At 41.4% G+C, this 16,853-nt stretch overlaps 1 protein-coding gene and 1 long non-coding RNA gene across 2 annotated transcripts; one reads left to right on the top strand and one right to left on the bottom strand.

The window, feature by feature from the left end:
• Positions 1-6,789: 6,789 nt before the first annotated feature.
• Positions 6,790-9,245, bottom strand: LOC109163954 (ent-kaurenoic acid oxidase 2-like). The gene is made up of 7 exons (XM_019312686.1): positions 8,753-9,245; positions 8,203-8,680; positions 7,825-8,100; positions 7,630-7,719; positions 7,356-7,541; positions 7,129-7,250; positions 6,790-7,045 (listed from the first exon to the last, which is right to left on the bottom strand). The coding sequence occupies exons 1-7, from the start codon at positions 8,983-8,985 to the stop codon at positions 6,934-6,936; spliced, it is 1,497 nt and encodes a 498-aa protein (XP_019168231.1). The 5' UTR covers positions 8,986-9,245; the 3' UTR covers positions 6,790-6,933.
• A 5,622-nt stretch (positions 9,246-14,867) lies between these two features.
• On the top strand, positions 14,868-16,367 carry LOC109163953. The gene is made up of 2 exons (XR_002051364.1): positions 14,868-15,055; positions 15,970-16,367. It is a non-coding gene; the product is annotated as an uncharacterized LOC109163953 (long non-coding RNA).
• Positions 16,368-16,853: the final 486 nt, after the last annotated feature.

Here is a 16,853-nt window from a genome sequence, read left to right as displayed (position 1 = left end):
ACTTCGTAATCCCCGAGAACCTGCCCGACCACGAGCGCGGAGTCCGTTTGAGCTCGAATGTATTCAGCCCCCAAGTCCCGAGCACACTGTAAGCCATTGACAAAGGCTTCGTATTCGGCTTCATTGTTGGTCGGATGGAACTGATACATGAGGGCAAAATAGACTTTGAATCCCTCCGGGCTCGTGGCCACCACTCCTCCTCCTGCTCCTTTTTTGCTACTCGACCCGTCAGTAGCCAGCGACCACCACTCAGCCTCGGGATCCGCAACCTCGGAAGGTCGGGTATCCCGGGTGGTGCACTCGACCAAGAAATCTGCAAGGGCTTGACCTTTAATGGCTGGTCTTGGTCGGTATTCGATCGCGTACTTGGTCAGCATTAACGCCCACTTGACTAAGCGACCGGATGATGAAGCAGTTCGGAGGACTGGCCCGATCGGTTGATCGGTCAAAACGCGAATTGCTCGACGCTGGAAGTATGGGGCCAGCTTCTTCGCAGCGATATACAAAGCGTAGACGACCTTCTCTGACCGGGAGTACCGGAGCTCGGGACCATGTAGCGCGGCGTGGCTTACATAGTACACTGGTCGCTGGACCCCTTCCGGATCGGTTTGGCACAATACTGCGCTTACTGCATGATCGGAGACGGCGAGGTACACGTCTAGCTCTTCTCCGAGCTCGGGCTTTGAGAGCACGATTGGCGACATGAGGTACTCCTTCAGCTCATCAAAAGCCGCTAGGCATTCTTCGTCCCAGACGAACCCATTAACTTTACGCAATACCTTGAAGAAAGGTAAAGCGCGCTCGGCTAACTTAGAGAGGAAACGGCTGAGGGCTGGCATCCGACCGGTCAATTGCTGGACTTCCCGAACGGTAGAAGGTGGTTGCATATCCAGAATCGCTTTAAATTTGGCCGGGTTGGGCTCGATTCCTCTCTTAGTCATCATGTAGCCGAGGAACTTCCCGGTCTGAACCGCAAATGTGCACTTGGTTGGGTTCAGCCGCAACTGGTACTTTCTCATGATCTGGAAGCACTCCCGGAGGTCCCGAGTGTGGTCGGATCGGTCCCGACTCTTGACCAGCATGTCATCAATGTAGGCTTCCATCGTTCGGCCTAGCAGATCGGCGAAGAGCATATTGACCATCCTCTGATAGGTCGCTCCCGCATTACGGAGGCCGAACGGTAGCACTCGGTAGCAATACAGCACGTCCGGGGTCACGAAGGCTGTTTTGCTGTCATCTTCATGGTGCATCATTATTTGATGATATCCTTTAAATGCATCCATGAAGCTCATCAACTCGGCCCCGGCCGTCTCGTCGAACATCTGATGGATACTTGGCAAAGGATACGGGTCGAGCGGACAGGCCTTGTTGAGGTCGGTAAAGTCAATGCACATCCTCCAAGCTGGGGGCTTCGGAACAAGAACAATATTTGCCACCCACTCGGGATAGATTACCGGACGGATGTGCTCGATCGCCGCCATCTTCTTAACCTCTTCTCTGACAAACTCTCGGCGATCGGACGAAAGATGCCGGGTCTTCTGCACGACCGGCTTCGCTGCGGGATCGACAGCCAACTTGTGACAGATTACTGATCGGTCGATCCCATGCATGTCTTCGGGCCCCCATGCAAAGATGTCGGCATAGTCCCGGAGTATGGCCAAGATTTCCGTTCGGAGATCGGGGGTGAGGGCCCGACCGATTTTAATCTTCCTGTCCGGTCGGTCCTCGGACAGGGGAACTTCCTCTATTTCCTCGGAAGTCTCGGGTTGTTCCTTCCGGTCTTTTGATTCCTCCTTGGCAATAGTGTTCACCCGGGAAGACTGACCGGAGTCACGTCTATTGACCGCTCGGGTGTAACACTTCCGGGCGGATTGGACGTCGCCACGGACTACATCGACCCCATTGGGGGTGGGGAATTTCATGCAGAGGTGAGGCATCGAAATTATCCCACCGATCTTCATGATTGCAGGTCGGTCCAAGATAATGTTGTGGACGCAATGGAGGTTGACCACAACGAACTCTAGCTCCGTCTTGATTGACTTCGGGGATGTGCCGATCTCGACCGGGAGCGTTATTTTTCCCTCGGGGTAAATAAGCGCCCCGGTAAATCCCGACAGTGGTACACCGACCGGAGTCAGCTCCTTCCTGTCGAGTCCAAGCTTCTCGAATACGTCCAAGTAAAGGATGTTGACACTGCTCCCAGTGTCCACCATAACCCTCTGGACATCCGTCCCTTTAACGTCAATCGTGACCACGAGCGCCTCCATGCCATGTCACCGTTGCTGGGTTGATCTTCGAGGGTGAAGGTTATGGGCTCCATCTTCTGCCTCTTCCCGGTGTCCCGGGAATCTACTACGGCGACCGGGCAATTACCCCTCGGTCGGGAAGCATCGTCCAAACCACCAAAAATGACGTGGATGGCCGGCTTTCCTGCCGGTCGGCTGCTATATGGAGGGTCAGGGTCATGTCGGTTATCACGACGATCGTCTCTTCGGTCCTGACCTGACCGATCGGAGCGTCCATCACGATCAGAGCGATCGGAACGGTGATGAGAGCGCCGGTGGTCTCTCCGATCGGTATTCTTCTTTGTGTCTTCTCTCTTCCCCACACACTTGTCCAACTTCCCAAGATTGAGCAGGTCCTCCAACAGTTGGCGCAAGTGGGTACACTCCTCAGTGTCATGCCCGGCACATCGGTTGTAAGCGCAATGCTTACTCTTGTCAGGGCCGTCTCGATCGGGATGGGGGAGTTTAATGAGATTGCAGGACTGAGCGTACTGCATGGCCTCCGTTGCGGATTGGTTCAAGGCTGTAAACTCACCAGGCCTGGTGCGGGATCGGGGATGATCATCACCCGATCGGTGTTCCGCCCGGCCGGCCGGTTTACGGGACGAAGACCCGACCTCCTGCGAGCGCTTTACGGCATTCGCCTCGCCGGCGTTGGCATAGTCCGTGACCCTTCGAAGGGCCTCCTCATATGTGGCCGGGGGGTGTAGGATAAAATTCTGGTACAAATAACCCGCCCGGAGGGAGATGTGAAGCATGTGAATGGCAGTCGCATCATTCATGGGCTCAACTTCCCCGACCGCCGCCTTCCACTTGACGAGGAAGTCAGTCAAGCTCTCCCCTTCAAGTTGCTTGGCCTTCTCCAAGTACATGTAGGGCTTCCTCACCACCTTGGAGGTGATGAATTTCCTTACGAACTTGATCGCCAGGGTGTTAAAATCAGCAATTGAGCCCGGCTGTAAAGTTCGGAACCATTCCGCCGCCCGACCGGTCAGCGTGGAATAAAAAGTCCTACACATCACGGCGTCTGATACGCCCTTCAACATCATGTTTCCATAGAAATCATTGACATGGACCTCAGGGTCCGTACGGCCATCGTAACTTTTCTCCCCGGAGACCTTCAAATCAAGCGGGTAGGGCTGAGCCATTACCTCGGCAGTGAAAGGTGTCCTGAGCAGGGACGATTGGTCGACTGGGGGTGTTGCAGGGTGCGCATTCCTGAATTGCGCAAACTCCGCCTCGAGGTTGTAGAGCAATCCTCGGGTCTCGTTGAGCTCGGGGCTTGGGCAGCTTGGGCTGCGTCCCGAGCGCGTCATCGTCGATGAGATCTCGACCCGCTATGCCCGGATGAAGCCTCCTGGCTGGCTTCCTGCATCTGTACATCTTCCGATTGCCGGTTCGGGTCTTGGGGCCCCAAACGTTGTCGCATCGCCGGTCGAAAACGATCAAAAGCTACCGCTCGGGCAACTTCTTCGGGGTCCTCCGCTTGGGCCGGAACCTCCGCTGCTTGCTGGGCCTGCCGTGGTGCCTCCATCGCATCAGCACCCCCCGACCCCCACCGCGAACGAGCCGAGCGTCGAGCCCGGGAAGCGGGTTGATGCTGCGGCTCTGCTTGTGCGGCCGGGTAAACTGGAGGGGCGGCGGCTGGAGCCGTGTACGCAGGCGTGTAAGGTGGATAACCAACCGGGGGCGTGGAGTACATCGGTTGGCCTGGCCAATACCCGTACGGTTGAGGTGGGACCGGGTATGGATACTGGCCGGGATACATCATCGGCTGCTGCTGATATTGTTGACCGGGTGTTGGGTACCCCGGTTGGATGTAGTTCACCAGCTGTTGGGCGGCCGGGTATGTGTTGGATGGATGTGGTGGTGAGAGATTGAGGTTGAGGTCCATTGTTTGACCTTATTGTTGTGTTGCCTGGTGGTCGGATGAGCTCGCTGCATCCGCCTGGCCGTCGGCAAAGAGGTTTTGTGCCCACGGATACATGGTTGATGAGTGATCGGGTGCTCGTCAAGACAATAGCTTTCTTGTACGGTTCCCCACAGACGGCGCCAAAATGATAGTGTTAATTGCCACGTAATACGGTAATTAATAAATGCGAGACCAATTAAAGCAAGTAAATGTCTTTTATTGGTCACATTGAAGGCCCTAAGTACAATCTACTTGGTTGCTCTGAGTACCGACTGACTGCGGTCGGGAATCTCTAACAACAACCTATCGATCGTCCAAAAGTCCCTCACACTGTAGCTATCGCGGGTATTTATAGCCGCGGAACCGGAGACACAAATCCGGCCGTTCGGCATGCTTCCCACGTAGCCACCACGTGTCGTCGTCCCGGGTGCCCTGCCTGTCAACGCGTGGAGCCGCCACGTGTCCCTCGTCAGCTCTCTCGCCTAAGGGCTACCGCTCGGTGGTCGACACTGCCGCTCGGGCAACTCTCGGTCGGACCCGGACCGGGTTCTTCACAACAAGCCCGACCTGTTACCTGCAAAGACAAGAAGACAAAGACAAAAGGCACACCGGCCGGGGTAAAGTTATGCCGGTCGAGATATTCCCTACCTATAGCTCTCCAGAGAAATGTCTTCGGGAGGAACATGTAGCTTCCATATAAAAATTCATTTATAAAACTCCCCGGGGCATCCTCGTAATTACCATTAATATGCCTATAAGGCTATAACCTCCTTTCACTGTAAAGCAACCCCTAAGGTCCTTATACCAAAACCATGAGTCATTATAGTCAGTCAAGACTGACTAGGATCCTAGAAATACTAGTCACATCCTGGGGATAAAAAATATCAGATAAAATATGGGGTTCTAAGTACCTGGATCAATTAATCCTAAAACCATAGCTCCACTCAGTTCATTGGGCATAGCAGTTTGAATTAAAGGACTTGGCTCATCAGGAAGCCAAGGGTGTTCCAAATTAAAGTAGCCCTACTTGTGACAACCCAAAATTTAATTTTCTAAATTCTATTTTACAATATTCCAAAATAGCAATTTTTCATTCTTCAAAGGCGACCAACTGGACTGCCTTCTTACCGGAGAAGGCCAGAGTTTTTTTTTTCTTTTATATATATAATATTTTAATTAATTAAATTTTTAATTAAAAAATTATTAATACAGTCTCGTAAATCACATTTGACCAGAGTGGTATAAATAGTAATATGAACACCCCTATATCTATTTACACCACCTATAAGATTGTTGAATTTTGTGTCATTTTTACAATTCTAATGTGATTTACACCTACCTTTTAACTAGAGGGTGGTACAAATAGCAACACCCTTATTATATCACTGCTACAAGTTTATTAAGTTACGACTACAAATTTTTTAATTACTTTATGTTAGTAAATAATGCATGTTCATTAAATTACTACTACAAGATCATCAATTTACTAGGTTATCAACTCACTATTTTAGGTACGTAAATTACTGTTGTAAGTTCATTAAGTCACTACTGCATGTTTATTAAAAAAAAAATAAAAAATCTCAACATGATATTTTAACAATAACCCATTCAGCTTGTTTCAAAATCATGTTTATATTTGTGTTTTAAAATTCTTAACTTATTACACTTAGGGGGCGTTTGGTTCAAGTTATATAACATAACCAAGGGAATGTGACATTCTAAATGTCACATTCCTATGTTTGGTTCATAGTATCTTAGGAAATAAAACATTCACAAGGAATGTCACATTCCCTCCACATAGGATTTTGAAGAGAATGTGATTCCCTTCAATTTCTTAAGTTATGTAAGATAACCTTGGTTATGTTAGCTTATATATATATATATATATATATATATATATATATATATATATATATTTATTGTAATTATATATTTTTTATTTTTATTATGTTATGTTAGCATATAAAATAATTTTGTTTCTTAAGTTCAAGATTTTAATTAATATTTTAAAACCATATATTATATATGATATTATCTTATTTATTTATTTTAATTTTTAAATTTATTAAAATATATGAAAATATGTTAAGGATATTATAGTGTGTATAAAAGATAACCATAAACCAAACATAGTTATATTACATACCCTAATTTTAACCAAACATAGGAATCTAACATTTTCAATAATCTAACATTCCCAGCAATCTAACATTTCCTAAGGTAATCTAACATTCCGTGAACCAAACGACCCCTTAATATATTCGTGTTTAGTTATATTGTTCATGTCATTATTGTGTTTGTTTATTAACGAATTTGTTTACAGAAATTTATAGGTTTAAGTGGATTTGAATTTTAGATGACACAAGGTTTTGTAAAATTTTCTATGGCCCTTATTTTGGACTGTGCCATTAGTAAGATTAAACACGAATCTGACTATAAACACAAGCACCCCTAATTAGAAAGGATGATTGTCCATTTGTTCTCCAATCCAAATTGTTGAATACATTTGAACATTTGAGTTTGTTGAATTGATTAACATGTCATCGAACATGCAAATACTTGATCAAATGAAATGTGGATAGGTAGTCATCATTTGTGGGGTTAAGAAATCATCCCAACACTAATTTTTTATTGATAGGAAACTCAAATTGAAAAAGCTAAGGAGGACAACAGAAACTAATTTTCAAGATAGACCAGAGACTAAAGACCAGATACAACTTTGAGGTTGTTTGTTGTCTAGACAGTTGAAGATGATGAGACTGATCTTTTTATTCTACCCAAACAGTTATCTTTAGGCCTCGTGTGTGGTAAATACATGAGAGGACAGTCAGGATTTTTCCTCTCCAGCCTGCAAATCAAACCAACAACCCTGTCAGCAAAATTCCCAGAAACCAACCACTCCTACAAAGCAAGCAAATGAAATAAACTCACTCATAACCCAGTAGAAAATGGTGAAGAAAAATGGAGATTTCGAGTTTGGCAAGGTCGTTTCCTGGGCACAGTCTGCTTCCTGCTCCAAATGGAAGAAATGTTCCTGCTTTTGGTGTAAAATTCTACACCAATTGCAATAGTATCAGTCATACATTTCCAATAATATAATAATGTGCTGTTGTGCCTGTGGTAGGTGGGGAAAAGAAAAGATGGATTGATAAACTTACTTCCCATCTGGATGGATTGAATGTTAATGGGTCTTCATATATCTCCTCATCAAAGTGAGGACCTCTAAACCACGTCAAAACTTTCCATCCCTCTGGAATTATATATCCCGAAATATTCACATCCTTCTTTGCCTCTCGAAACACCATCAGAGAGAATGTTACCAGACGAAGTGTTTCGTCAACCACCTTGCAGAACAAATAGAGAATTATATATTATATTTATATATTATATATAAAATAATAGCATGCATGAGAAAGGATAAAGGAGATTCACCATAGACAGATACTCCATCTGTCGGACCTCTTTCAGTGTCAAACTCTTTTGACCAGGAGGCATATTTCGCCTGATTTCCTCTTGCTCTGCCTGCATTATTAGCATATATATGATGAGAAAATAAGTAACATCTTTGGAAGAAAAGAAAATGATTATATTATATTGTCCAAATTAAATAAAAATTTCCAAATAAACCTTGGCTTTTTTGAAGGCCTCAGGGTGGCTCTGCAGAAACACAGTAGCCCACATTGTGATATGGCCTGATGATTCATGCCCAGCATTTAAGTACATCAACATAACATCAATTATTTCCTCATCATCCAACTTCCTCCCATTCTCATCTTTAACGTCCATTAGTCTATCCATCATGTCTAGTTTCTTCTTCTCATGAAAACCGTTAGGGTTCTTCCTTCTCTCCTCTCTTCTTTCATCCACTACGGATTGAAAAATCGCCACGAGCCTCTTTCGCGCCTGCCACAAATTATTCAAAATCATAACAAATTAAAATCTTTCCAATAACATTAGCTAGCTAGAAATGGATTGGAATTATTGAACAATATAATATATACCTACCCTGAGACTATTATAGTAAGCAAATCCTGGAAGGTTAATTGCCAAAGCTCTAACCCCATAGTTGAGAGTTGTGTATTCCCTCTCCAAGGCCTCCGTGACCTGTTCACTCTCTGAGCTCAAGAAAATGTACATAATTATGGTAAACGTGAGCTTCCGCATTTGTGTCAAGAACTCGATTTCTCCCATGGAAGCCCATTTCTCCAGTGCTATCTTCACAATTTTTTCGATGTAGTCAATGTAAAAAGACAACGCCTCATGCCCATTCACGGGGGCAGCTGTCAGCTTGCGCAAACGCTTGTGCTCTTCGAAAGAAATGCCAATGAAAGACTTTCTGCCCATGAGTTCCATGGTGGATTCCGGCCACCCTGGCTGGAATGCTTCATCGTCTGATAGAACTCTCCGGCAGCCCTCCGGTGTTGTAACGATGATACTCGGGCTACCAAACATGAAGACCTTGTACATCCCAGTTGCTCCATATCTGAACGCAAATTAAATGTAACATTAAATGTATATATGCAGCAAAACCTAAATCACCTGGAGAAAGAGATACCTGGAAACAAATGAGGCGATGAAGGAATCTGGGTTGGAGGACTTGAAAGCTCTTAGGAAAGACCACATGTTGCCAATGAAAGGCCAACCTAAATCACCTGGAGGCAAACTTAGTCTCTTCTTATCACCAAGCTTCACTCTCTCATAATACCAACAATTCACCCTTCCAAGCACCCACCAAAAGCTGCTTAAACCCAGAACCCCCACCAAGAACACACCCAACCCCAACTCCATTTTCACTCCAACACAACCTATTTGTGAGAGAATGGGTCAGGGGATTGGAGAGAACAGTACGTGCTTCCTCTCTTCAATTTCTCAGTATTTATAGACTCTACAATTAAATTTGTTGCAAAAAAAAAAATAATAATAAATAAAGATGAGCTGATATTTTCACCAATTTCGAAGGGTTGGTAATTGGTTCCGCCGGAATATTGGGTTAAGTGCATGAGCTGATTCTAGTGTAAACTTGGGGACTTGGAAGCATTGGACCATGTGTTAATAGTTGGGCAAATTATACTATAGGTATAAACTACTCTCCACAATACATAAATAAATAAATATTTATTTATTATATACTGAATACCAAATAATGGATTTCAGTGCACAAAAAATAAGCATTTAATTTATTGGGAATAAACTTCATATTGTTATAAATGATATTAATAATGTGGACATTATGAGTAGCTTTTGTAACGGTTATAACGCTCATATTTATATCTATCATTTACTGCTTTCTGTTACAAATGTATTATATATATATTTCTTCCTTGTACTCAAATGTAGGGTTGGTATAATGAAATTTTTACTCCTCTTTCACCCCTATCTCTTGTTCTATATTTTACTTTTATCTTTTATATTATTGATACAAATGCTACAACTCACCGGTTAGGAGCTAAAGGCCAATAGGCACAAACAACATTACAACACATCAGTGATATTTTATATTTTTACTTTAGATTTTTAGTTGGAGCCTATTTCCATATCTAATTTTTTTGTATAGAAAAAGATTCAACTAACTCTGTGACTTTTCACTAAACCATTACAATTTTTTTAAAAATTAATCCTATATATATATATATATATATATATATATATATATATATATATATATATATATATATATATATATATTTATTTATTTATTTATTTATTAATAATGAGATGTGTAATTTATAATATGTTTTTCTATTAAATTATTTTATTAAATTAATTATGTTTTATATTTTGTTATAAATATTTTTATAAAATTTTGATATGTTTTATTTTTTGCTTATATCTAGTATAGGTGTTTAATTTTTTTTATGCTATCTCTTTTATTTATTAAAATATTTCTGATCCCCCTTCAATATCCGCCGTGGGCTACGACGGAGTAGAAGTTACCGGAGCCGTCCGGTACTGGCAGCGTGGTTATTCGCAGCTTACACGTGTGCGGCGCTTCAGAATCTTCTCCGGATCTTTAATTTCCGCCTGCAAGAGAACAGGCGGCGTGTATCTACTGTAAAGCTCCACCAGGGTGCCGTAGAAAGGAGAGAAAAGGAATGGCCTTTGGCTATCAGAATTCCTGTTCGGATTTTACGAGGAATGGAGAGCCTATTCTAGCAAGCTAAGGTCTAACATTCTAAATCCAGTAATTCAAAGTTGCCCAGAAATGAGAACAAGCGGCATGCAGTTGCAGACCTCCGCGCTTCGCCAACCACCACCGTCGACCACCCTCTCTCTCCGTCACCGCCATCTGCTGTGGGCAGTCTTCTTTGGTTGGTGGATATGGGCGACGGCCCTGTTAGTGGTGGATGTGGGCGGTGGGCATGGCTGCAAGTTCAACAGTGGCCACTTGGATTGCATGGAATGTGATTGGAAGTGCACTGTACTGGTTTGCAAAGACAAGAAGAAATGAATGGTGGAGTGTGGGCGGTGCGTTGGAAAGAGCAAAAAAGAAGACAAATCAAAGGGGTGGATGGTGGCTGACAATATGGCATTCTGCGTATGAATTGAGTGGCTGGTATATTTTCGTGGGAGCATATTTTCAACCCTATGACCTTAAAAGTTTCTATTTAATATTGCTTTCATTTAATGGTTACAACTCTTTGAAATATTAATTCAATTAATATAAAAGCTTCAATTCAGTATGAAATTGTCAAGAAAAATAGTATCCTGTATGCCCACTTATCCTGTTCTAAAACCCATAATTCACTGCTGAAAAATTCGCTATTTCTGACCAACCTAAACATTAGTGGATTTTTCTTGAAAAAAAATAAACTTTTGGATGAAAAGAGAGTTGAACGTAAGTTGGTCAGAATTACCGATCAACATATAAAACAGAGACTTAGAAATTGTGGCAATCAAACGTGTCAAAAGAGAAAACCCTAAAATTACTCCCCTATTAAAACATCTTGATATTCCGACGAAACTCTTCCAACTTCTTCTGAATGTTCTAAGTGGAAGAAAGGAGATACTTTGCAGGCCGCCTGTTGGAGATACCATCTTTGGTGCCTAACCCTTTGCCATTCGGTGCGAAGGAAGCTTCGTCGCCACCACACTCAGCTATTTACCGACCAAAAATCCCATTTACCATCTAATTTTCATTGGTCGGAAACTGTGAGATTTTCAGCAGTGAATTTTAAATATGTTTGAGAGTTTTTAAGGAAAAAGAAAAAAGACCAACTATATACTAATTTTCAATTAACAGAGTCATTATGGTTTTATTTATATTTTCTTTATTACTAATGGTCAACCGAAAGGTGAAACTATTCGAAAGGTTGTGGAACCTTCGAAAAGCAACCTGAGAAGTACTCTGAGTACTATATAGAACAAACCAAGCAGTAGTAGATCGAATGGTCAACTTGCGAATGTTTAGCTTAAGAAGATGAACCATTCGAAAGGTAAGCCAAATAAAAACCCGAGAGGTAACCATTCGAGAAGAAGACCAAATCGTTCTTCAAATGAAAAACTCAAAAGGTTGAACAAACCCCAGAGGTTCACTAGAGGACCAATGGGGTATATCAGAAGGTTATTTCCTTCTAATGATGGTTTGTTTATAGTCCGAACAAAAACCCGAGAGGTAACCATTCGAGAAGAAGACCAAATCATATTTTCCACGTACAAAATGCTTGAAACCTCCCTCCAAGAACTTCCATCACATTATCACATGTATTTATCCACAATTTCTTGCTAGGATATGCATTCGTTGATCCTTGTTTTAATTTGTGGTGGAGCACTGCCCTCCCCCCCCCCCCCCCCCCCCTCGTGTATCGTCCAATTATGTGATTCTATCGCTCTAGTGATATGGGCACATAGTTTTTTTGTATCAGTCCCCATAGACAACGACAATGTTGGTTTTACAACTACCGGAGGTAGTCAGTCGGTGGGCCAATATGACCGACTAGATGAGATGTGAAATATGAAAGAGCAGAAGAATAAATAATTGAAAAGGGAAAATAAATGAGACACAATATTTTTAACATGGAAATCAAAAAGGTGAAAACCACGAGCATTTTTGGGCAGTGCTAAGACACAATACTGAAGAGGACAAAGGTCTTTCAGTTCCGATCTCATATTGAAGAGGACATAGGTCCTTCAGTTCCGATCTTCGGTTACTTTGCTTTTTAAATTGTACCGCAATCATGTATGTGGGTTGGTCGTGTGATAAGTCCAGTTAGGTTGGTCCTGTTACCACCGGCGCTCTAAGTCCGGTTAGGTTGGCCTTACCACCATCGGTGCTCTAAGTCCGGTTAGGTTGGCCTTACCACCATCGGTGCTCTAAGTCCGGTTAGGTCGGTTATGCCACCACTGGCGCTATAAGTTAGGTTAGGTCGGCGTCGCCACCACCGGCGCTCTAAGATCGGTTAGGTCGGCATTGCCACCACTGGCACTATAAATCCGATTAGGTTGGTATTCCCACCATCGACGCGGTGAGCCCGGGATCATATCTCGGCTTTAAGCCCTACGAGGTAGGCAGTTGAGTCCGCAGGGTCAGACTTCCTACCCCCGGGCAAATCCAATCTTTTGATTGGTAGTTTGATCACCTGATCACGTTCAAAACACGATCGGTTGATTGGTAGCATGCAAATCCTCTATCACGTTAGAGGTTCGATCTCTCGATCGGTAAGTTTAGGCTTCGTAAATTCCCAAAGTCCTATAAGTTAGGCAAATCAATCGGTGATACATCGGCATCGTGAGTTCAATCGGGTCACTTCCTGATCACAGTCAAAGTCGAAAACAAACTCGGGAAGCCATCGTATCTACTCCCTAATGCTGATGATTCTCGCAACTTAGGGAGTGGGAGGCTACTAATAGGATTGTAGGGAAACTCCCTCAGCCTACGGAGCTCGTTCGTTAAAGCGTTTCCCGATCAAAACGACCTCCCCGATTTCGTTATCGCTGGACCTTCGGGCCCCCTAGCGCTTCCCGAGCAAAAAGACCTTCCCTGTCTCATTATCGTTAGACCTTCGGGTCTCCTAGCGCCCCTACGCTCGGGGGCTATTTGTTTGTAAACCGAGCACAGAAGGAGAAAGCTCCCCATTCCCTAATTATTGTCTTTTAAATCACATCTCGCTATCGTTAGACCATCGGGTCTCCTAGTGTCCCTCCGTCTGGGACTCTCAGTACGTAAACTGAGTGTGAAAGGGGGAAATCGCCCCGATCAGATAATTTTTTGTTTTAAAAAATCAACCGTGATTAGTGCGGTAATCAAAACCAACCAAGCGTGATTGGCTAAAAACGATCTAACGATCTTTTAGTCGAGTAATTTAGGTCGGAGTTTGACCGAGCTCAAACCAGCCACGATCAGTTAGCCCGAGTGAAGCGCATTGAGAAAAGCGCTAACTTGCCTCATTGTGGGGCATGGCACACGCGGGTTTTGACCCACTTTAATAACCCTAAGTACAACAGGATCTTAAATTACATCTAGATATGTAGTAAATATTATTGACCAATTTTCTATCTCAATTATAATCCTCAATAATGATGCATGCCTCTTTTTTTTTTTCTTTGTTTTTTTAAAAATATATATTACTATATTTTAATAGATTTTTCATGTCTTGTTTGTAATCTAACTCCTAGAAAAAATAACAATAATATATTAGAAATTAAACAAAATTCCTATTAAAGTTTAATGAACCAAACAACTTATTTAATTTTGTTAGATAATATAATTTTTATATTTCCAAGATAAAACTAAATTCCTTGAAATATTTTATTTCAGAAATATAAGGGAAAATGACACTTTTTCTCCCTGTGTTGTTTATTAATAGCACATTTCCCCCCTGTGTTGTTTATGTAACCACTTTATCCCCTCAATTGTTTTTGAAGTGGCTATTTTTCCCCCTCTCCGTTAAGTAAGTGTTAGGGTTGTTAAATATGAGGGTAAAAATGACATTTTACTTCTTTTTTTTTATTATTATTATTATTATTATTATTATTATTATTATTATTATTATTATTATTATTATTATTATTATTATTATTATTAATGGACGACCCCACCCAATGCCCTAATATATTGTAGTACTCCACGCTTAAATTGCACAGTTGTATTGCAAACCAAATTCATTAATAATAATAATAATAAGTCTCACCCAACGCCCTAATATACTGTCGTACTCCACGCCTAAAATGCACAGTTATATTGCAAACCGAATTCATTAATAATAATAATAATAATAATAATAATAATAATAATAATAATAATAATAATAATAATAATAATAATAAGTGAAATGCCATTTTTATCCTCATATTTAACATTCCTAACACTTATTTAACGGAGAGGGGGAAAAATAGCCACTTCAAAAACAATTGAGGGGATAAAGTGGTTACATAAATAACACAGGGGGAAAATATGCTATTAGTAAACAACATAGGGAGAAAAAGTGCTATTTAACCGAAATATAATTTAAGAGAAAATATTAGACCTTTTTCTTGAGTGATTATTAAATTTAAAGGAGGGGGAAATTATTTTCTACCTGTTTTTTTTTTGGTGGCGAGAATATATAGTCATGTGATTAATATTTTACTAAAAATTAGGTGGGATACAACACTATCCTAAATTTACTGTGAATAGCCGAGTTTCAATGGGGCTTTGTGTTTTTTTGTGTTTTTTTTTTTTTTCTTTCTTTCATCGTGTTTTACGACAAACGGTGTAAGAAAATTTGACTTTGACCATTGGTCAAAATTGAACTCCATATCTGTTTATCCCGAAGTAATAGCAAAGAAGAAGACAAAAGTGAATTTTGATCGATTGATAGTTGATAGGGCCCTCCAACGGTTCTTCCATCGCCGACGAAAGACATCTCTCCAAAATCAATCGGTAATGTTCTCCCGCTTCTGTTAAGTCCGTTTCGCCTCTTGTATTACGATATATATCTGTTGCTAAAAGTTTTTTCGTCTTATTATTATCGAATATCGATGATCATGGGCGTGGAAAATGGTTTGACTTCAATTTCTTCTGAATTATAGTTATGTTGGTTTATGCTATTTTCGATGATGATTACTAATCTGATTACCTAGCTGGTAGATAGTTTTATTGGGATTGAATCTGCTGCCGTTTGGATTTTATAAATGATTTTCGGGTTTCAAGGGTTCGTCTGTTTATATGTGCTTTGGTTTTTTGATCTGTATTCACCTCAAAAGTCGTGTCAATTTTTGTCAAAAATCTTTAAATATGAATACATAAAAAGAAGAGGTCATTAAAGAGTTATGATTTGATTGAAGTTTTAATGTTTTCTGTATGCTCTTCCTTGGCTGTGCAAGGAAGTTTGAGCCTTTAGGTTTATAATTGATGGCTATCCTAGAGAATAGAGATGCTGATTTAACGTAGTTGGTCTATAAAAGCTTTATAATTGGTGTTTTTTTTGGCATTTACATACAATTTCCTAGCACTCTCTGTTATTATTTTCATTGAATGAGTTATTGAGGAGAAGCCAGTTAAGATGGTTTCAATTTTGATTCAAAATTGTGTACTTGGGTGGATGCAGTAAATTTGAATGATAATTTACTAGGAGGGAAAGTAGTGGCCATAATTTTTCCCAAAATTTGAGAAGAACTAATAATGCTTACATATATAACAGAAACAACTAACAAGTTAGCTAATTTAGTTCACCTTGGTTTGTGGCTCAACTCAAATAAGCCTTAGTTGTGGTTGTGTGAGAAATAATAAAAACTGAAATAAGATTTCAGTTGTTTATGTCATTTATGCATTGTCCTGATTGCTTCATGAAACAGTGCATTTATGGATAAGAAGAATCCAGGCAAGAAGGTTTGTGATGAGGACTCGACTCGGGAATCGCTCATTGCAATATCTTACTTAGCACCAGAGAAGGAACCTGCTTCTGGCTACAAACCTGAGGATTTGACTAAGACTAAAAATGGTGAGGGAGATGACATTTATAGATCTAAGCTGATTTCAATATCTTACCAACAGTCACCAGACCCCAAAGATCAACCTGGAGAAATCAAGGGCAAGCTTAACTAGCTACTTCATGTTTAGTCTGTGTGTAAAAACTGTGTTTTCATGGTGTCAACTTCATTCCAATCAATATTACAGAAAACCCAACATTAACTTGAAATCATCAATGTGAAAAGCCTTAGCTTTTTTATTTTTAATAGTTGGTTTTCTTTTCCTTTCTTTTGGCACTGGAAATCCTAAAGTGTAATTGTGGATTAATGGCATATAATAAACCTGACTCTTAGGATTATGCTACTTGTCAAGTTGTCATCATCCACATGGAATATCCAGATTACTTTGATGTGTCATTGAATGCATCAGAAGCTATGGCAGATTTTCATTTGGCTTTAATTTGCTTCTTATCTAAATGACAACTTTCTAAAATTGCCAATGGTGCAGCAATGCGGCGCTTGTATTACATTGGTATCCCACATCTTGTGTGCAGAACTTGAATGAAAAAAGACATGGTGAGTGTACCAACGTGTTATTGATTGTAGTGAGTGGCATCATTATCTTTAACTCTGGAAGTTACAGCCTGACTTCATTTGCTTTTCTTGTACATTTACATGGCCAAACACACAAATTTGAATTTATATCTTCTGTTATCGCACTTTTTCATTTGTTGGTTTAATCTTCATAACATGGGGAGTCAATCAATTTA

This window comes from Ipomoea nil, unplaced genomic scaffold, assembly GCF_001879475.1.
Source record: "Ipomoea nil cultivar Tokyo-kokei standard unplaced genomic scaffold, Asagao_1.1 scaffold3054, whole genome shotgun sequence".
NCBI classification, from domain to species: Eukaryota; Viridiplantae; Streptophyta; class Magnoliopsida; order Solanales; family Convolvulaceae; genus Ipomoea; species Ipomoea nil.
Note: the sequence above shows the minus strand (reverse complement) of the source record. Positions and strands in the feature narration are given on the sequence as shown.

Coding starts and splice junctions, on each gene's coding strand:
- LOC109163954 (XM_019312686.1), bottom strand. CDS start 8,985: ATGGAGTTGGGGTTGGGTGTGTTCTTGGTGGGGGTTCTGGGTTTAAGC. Junction 7,542..7,629: donor AGATGGAGTATCTGTCTATG/GTGAATCTCCTT, acceptor TTGTTCTGCAAG/GTGGTTGACGAAACACTTCG. Junction 7,046..7,128: donor CATTTTCTACTGGGTTATGA/GTGAGTTTATTT, acceptor TTTGATTTGCAG/GCTGGAGAGGAAAAATCCTG.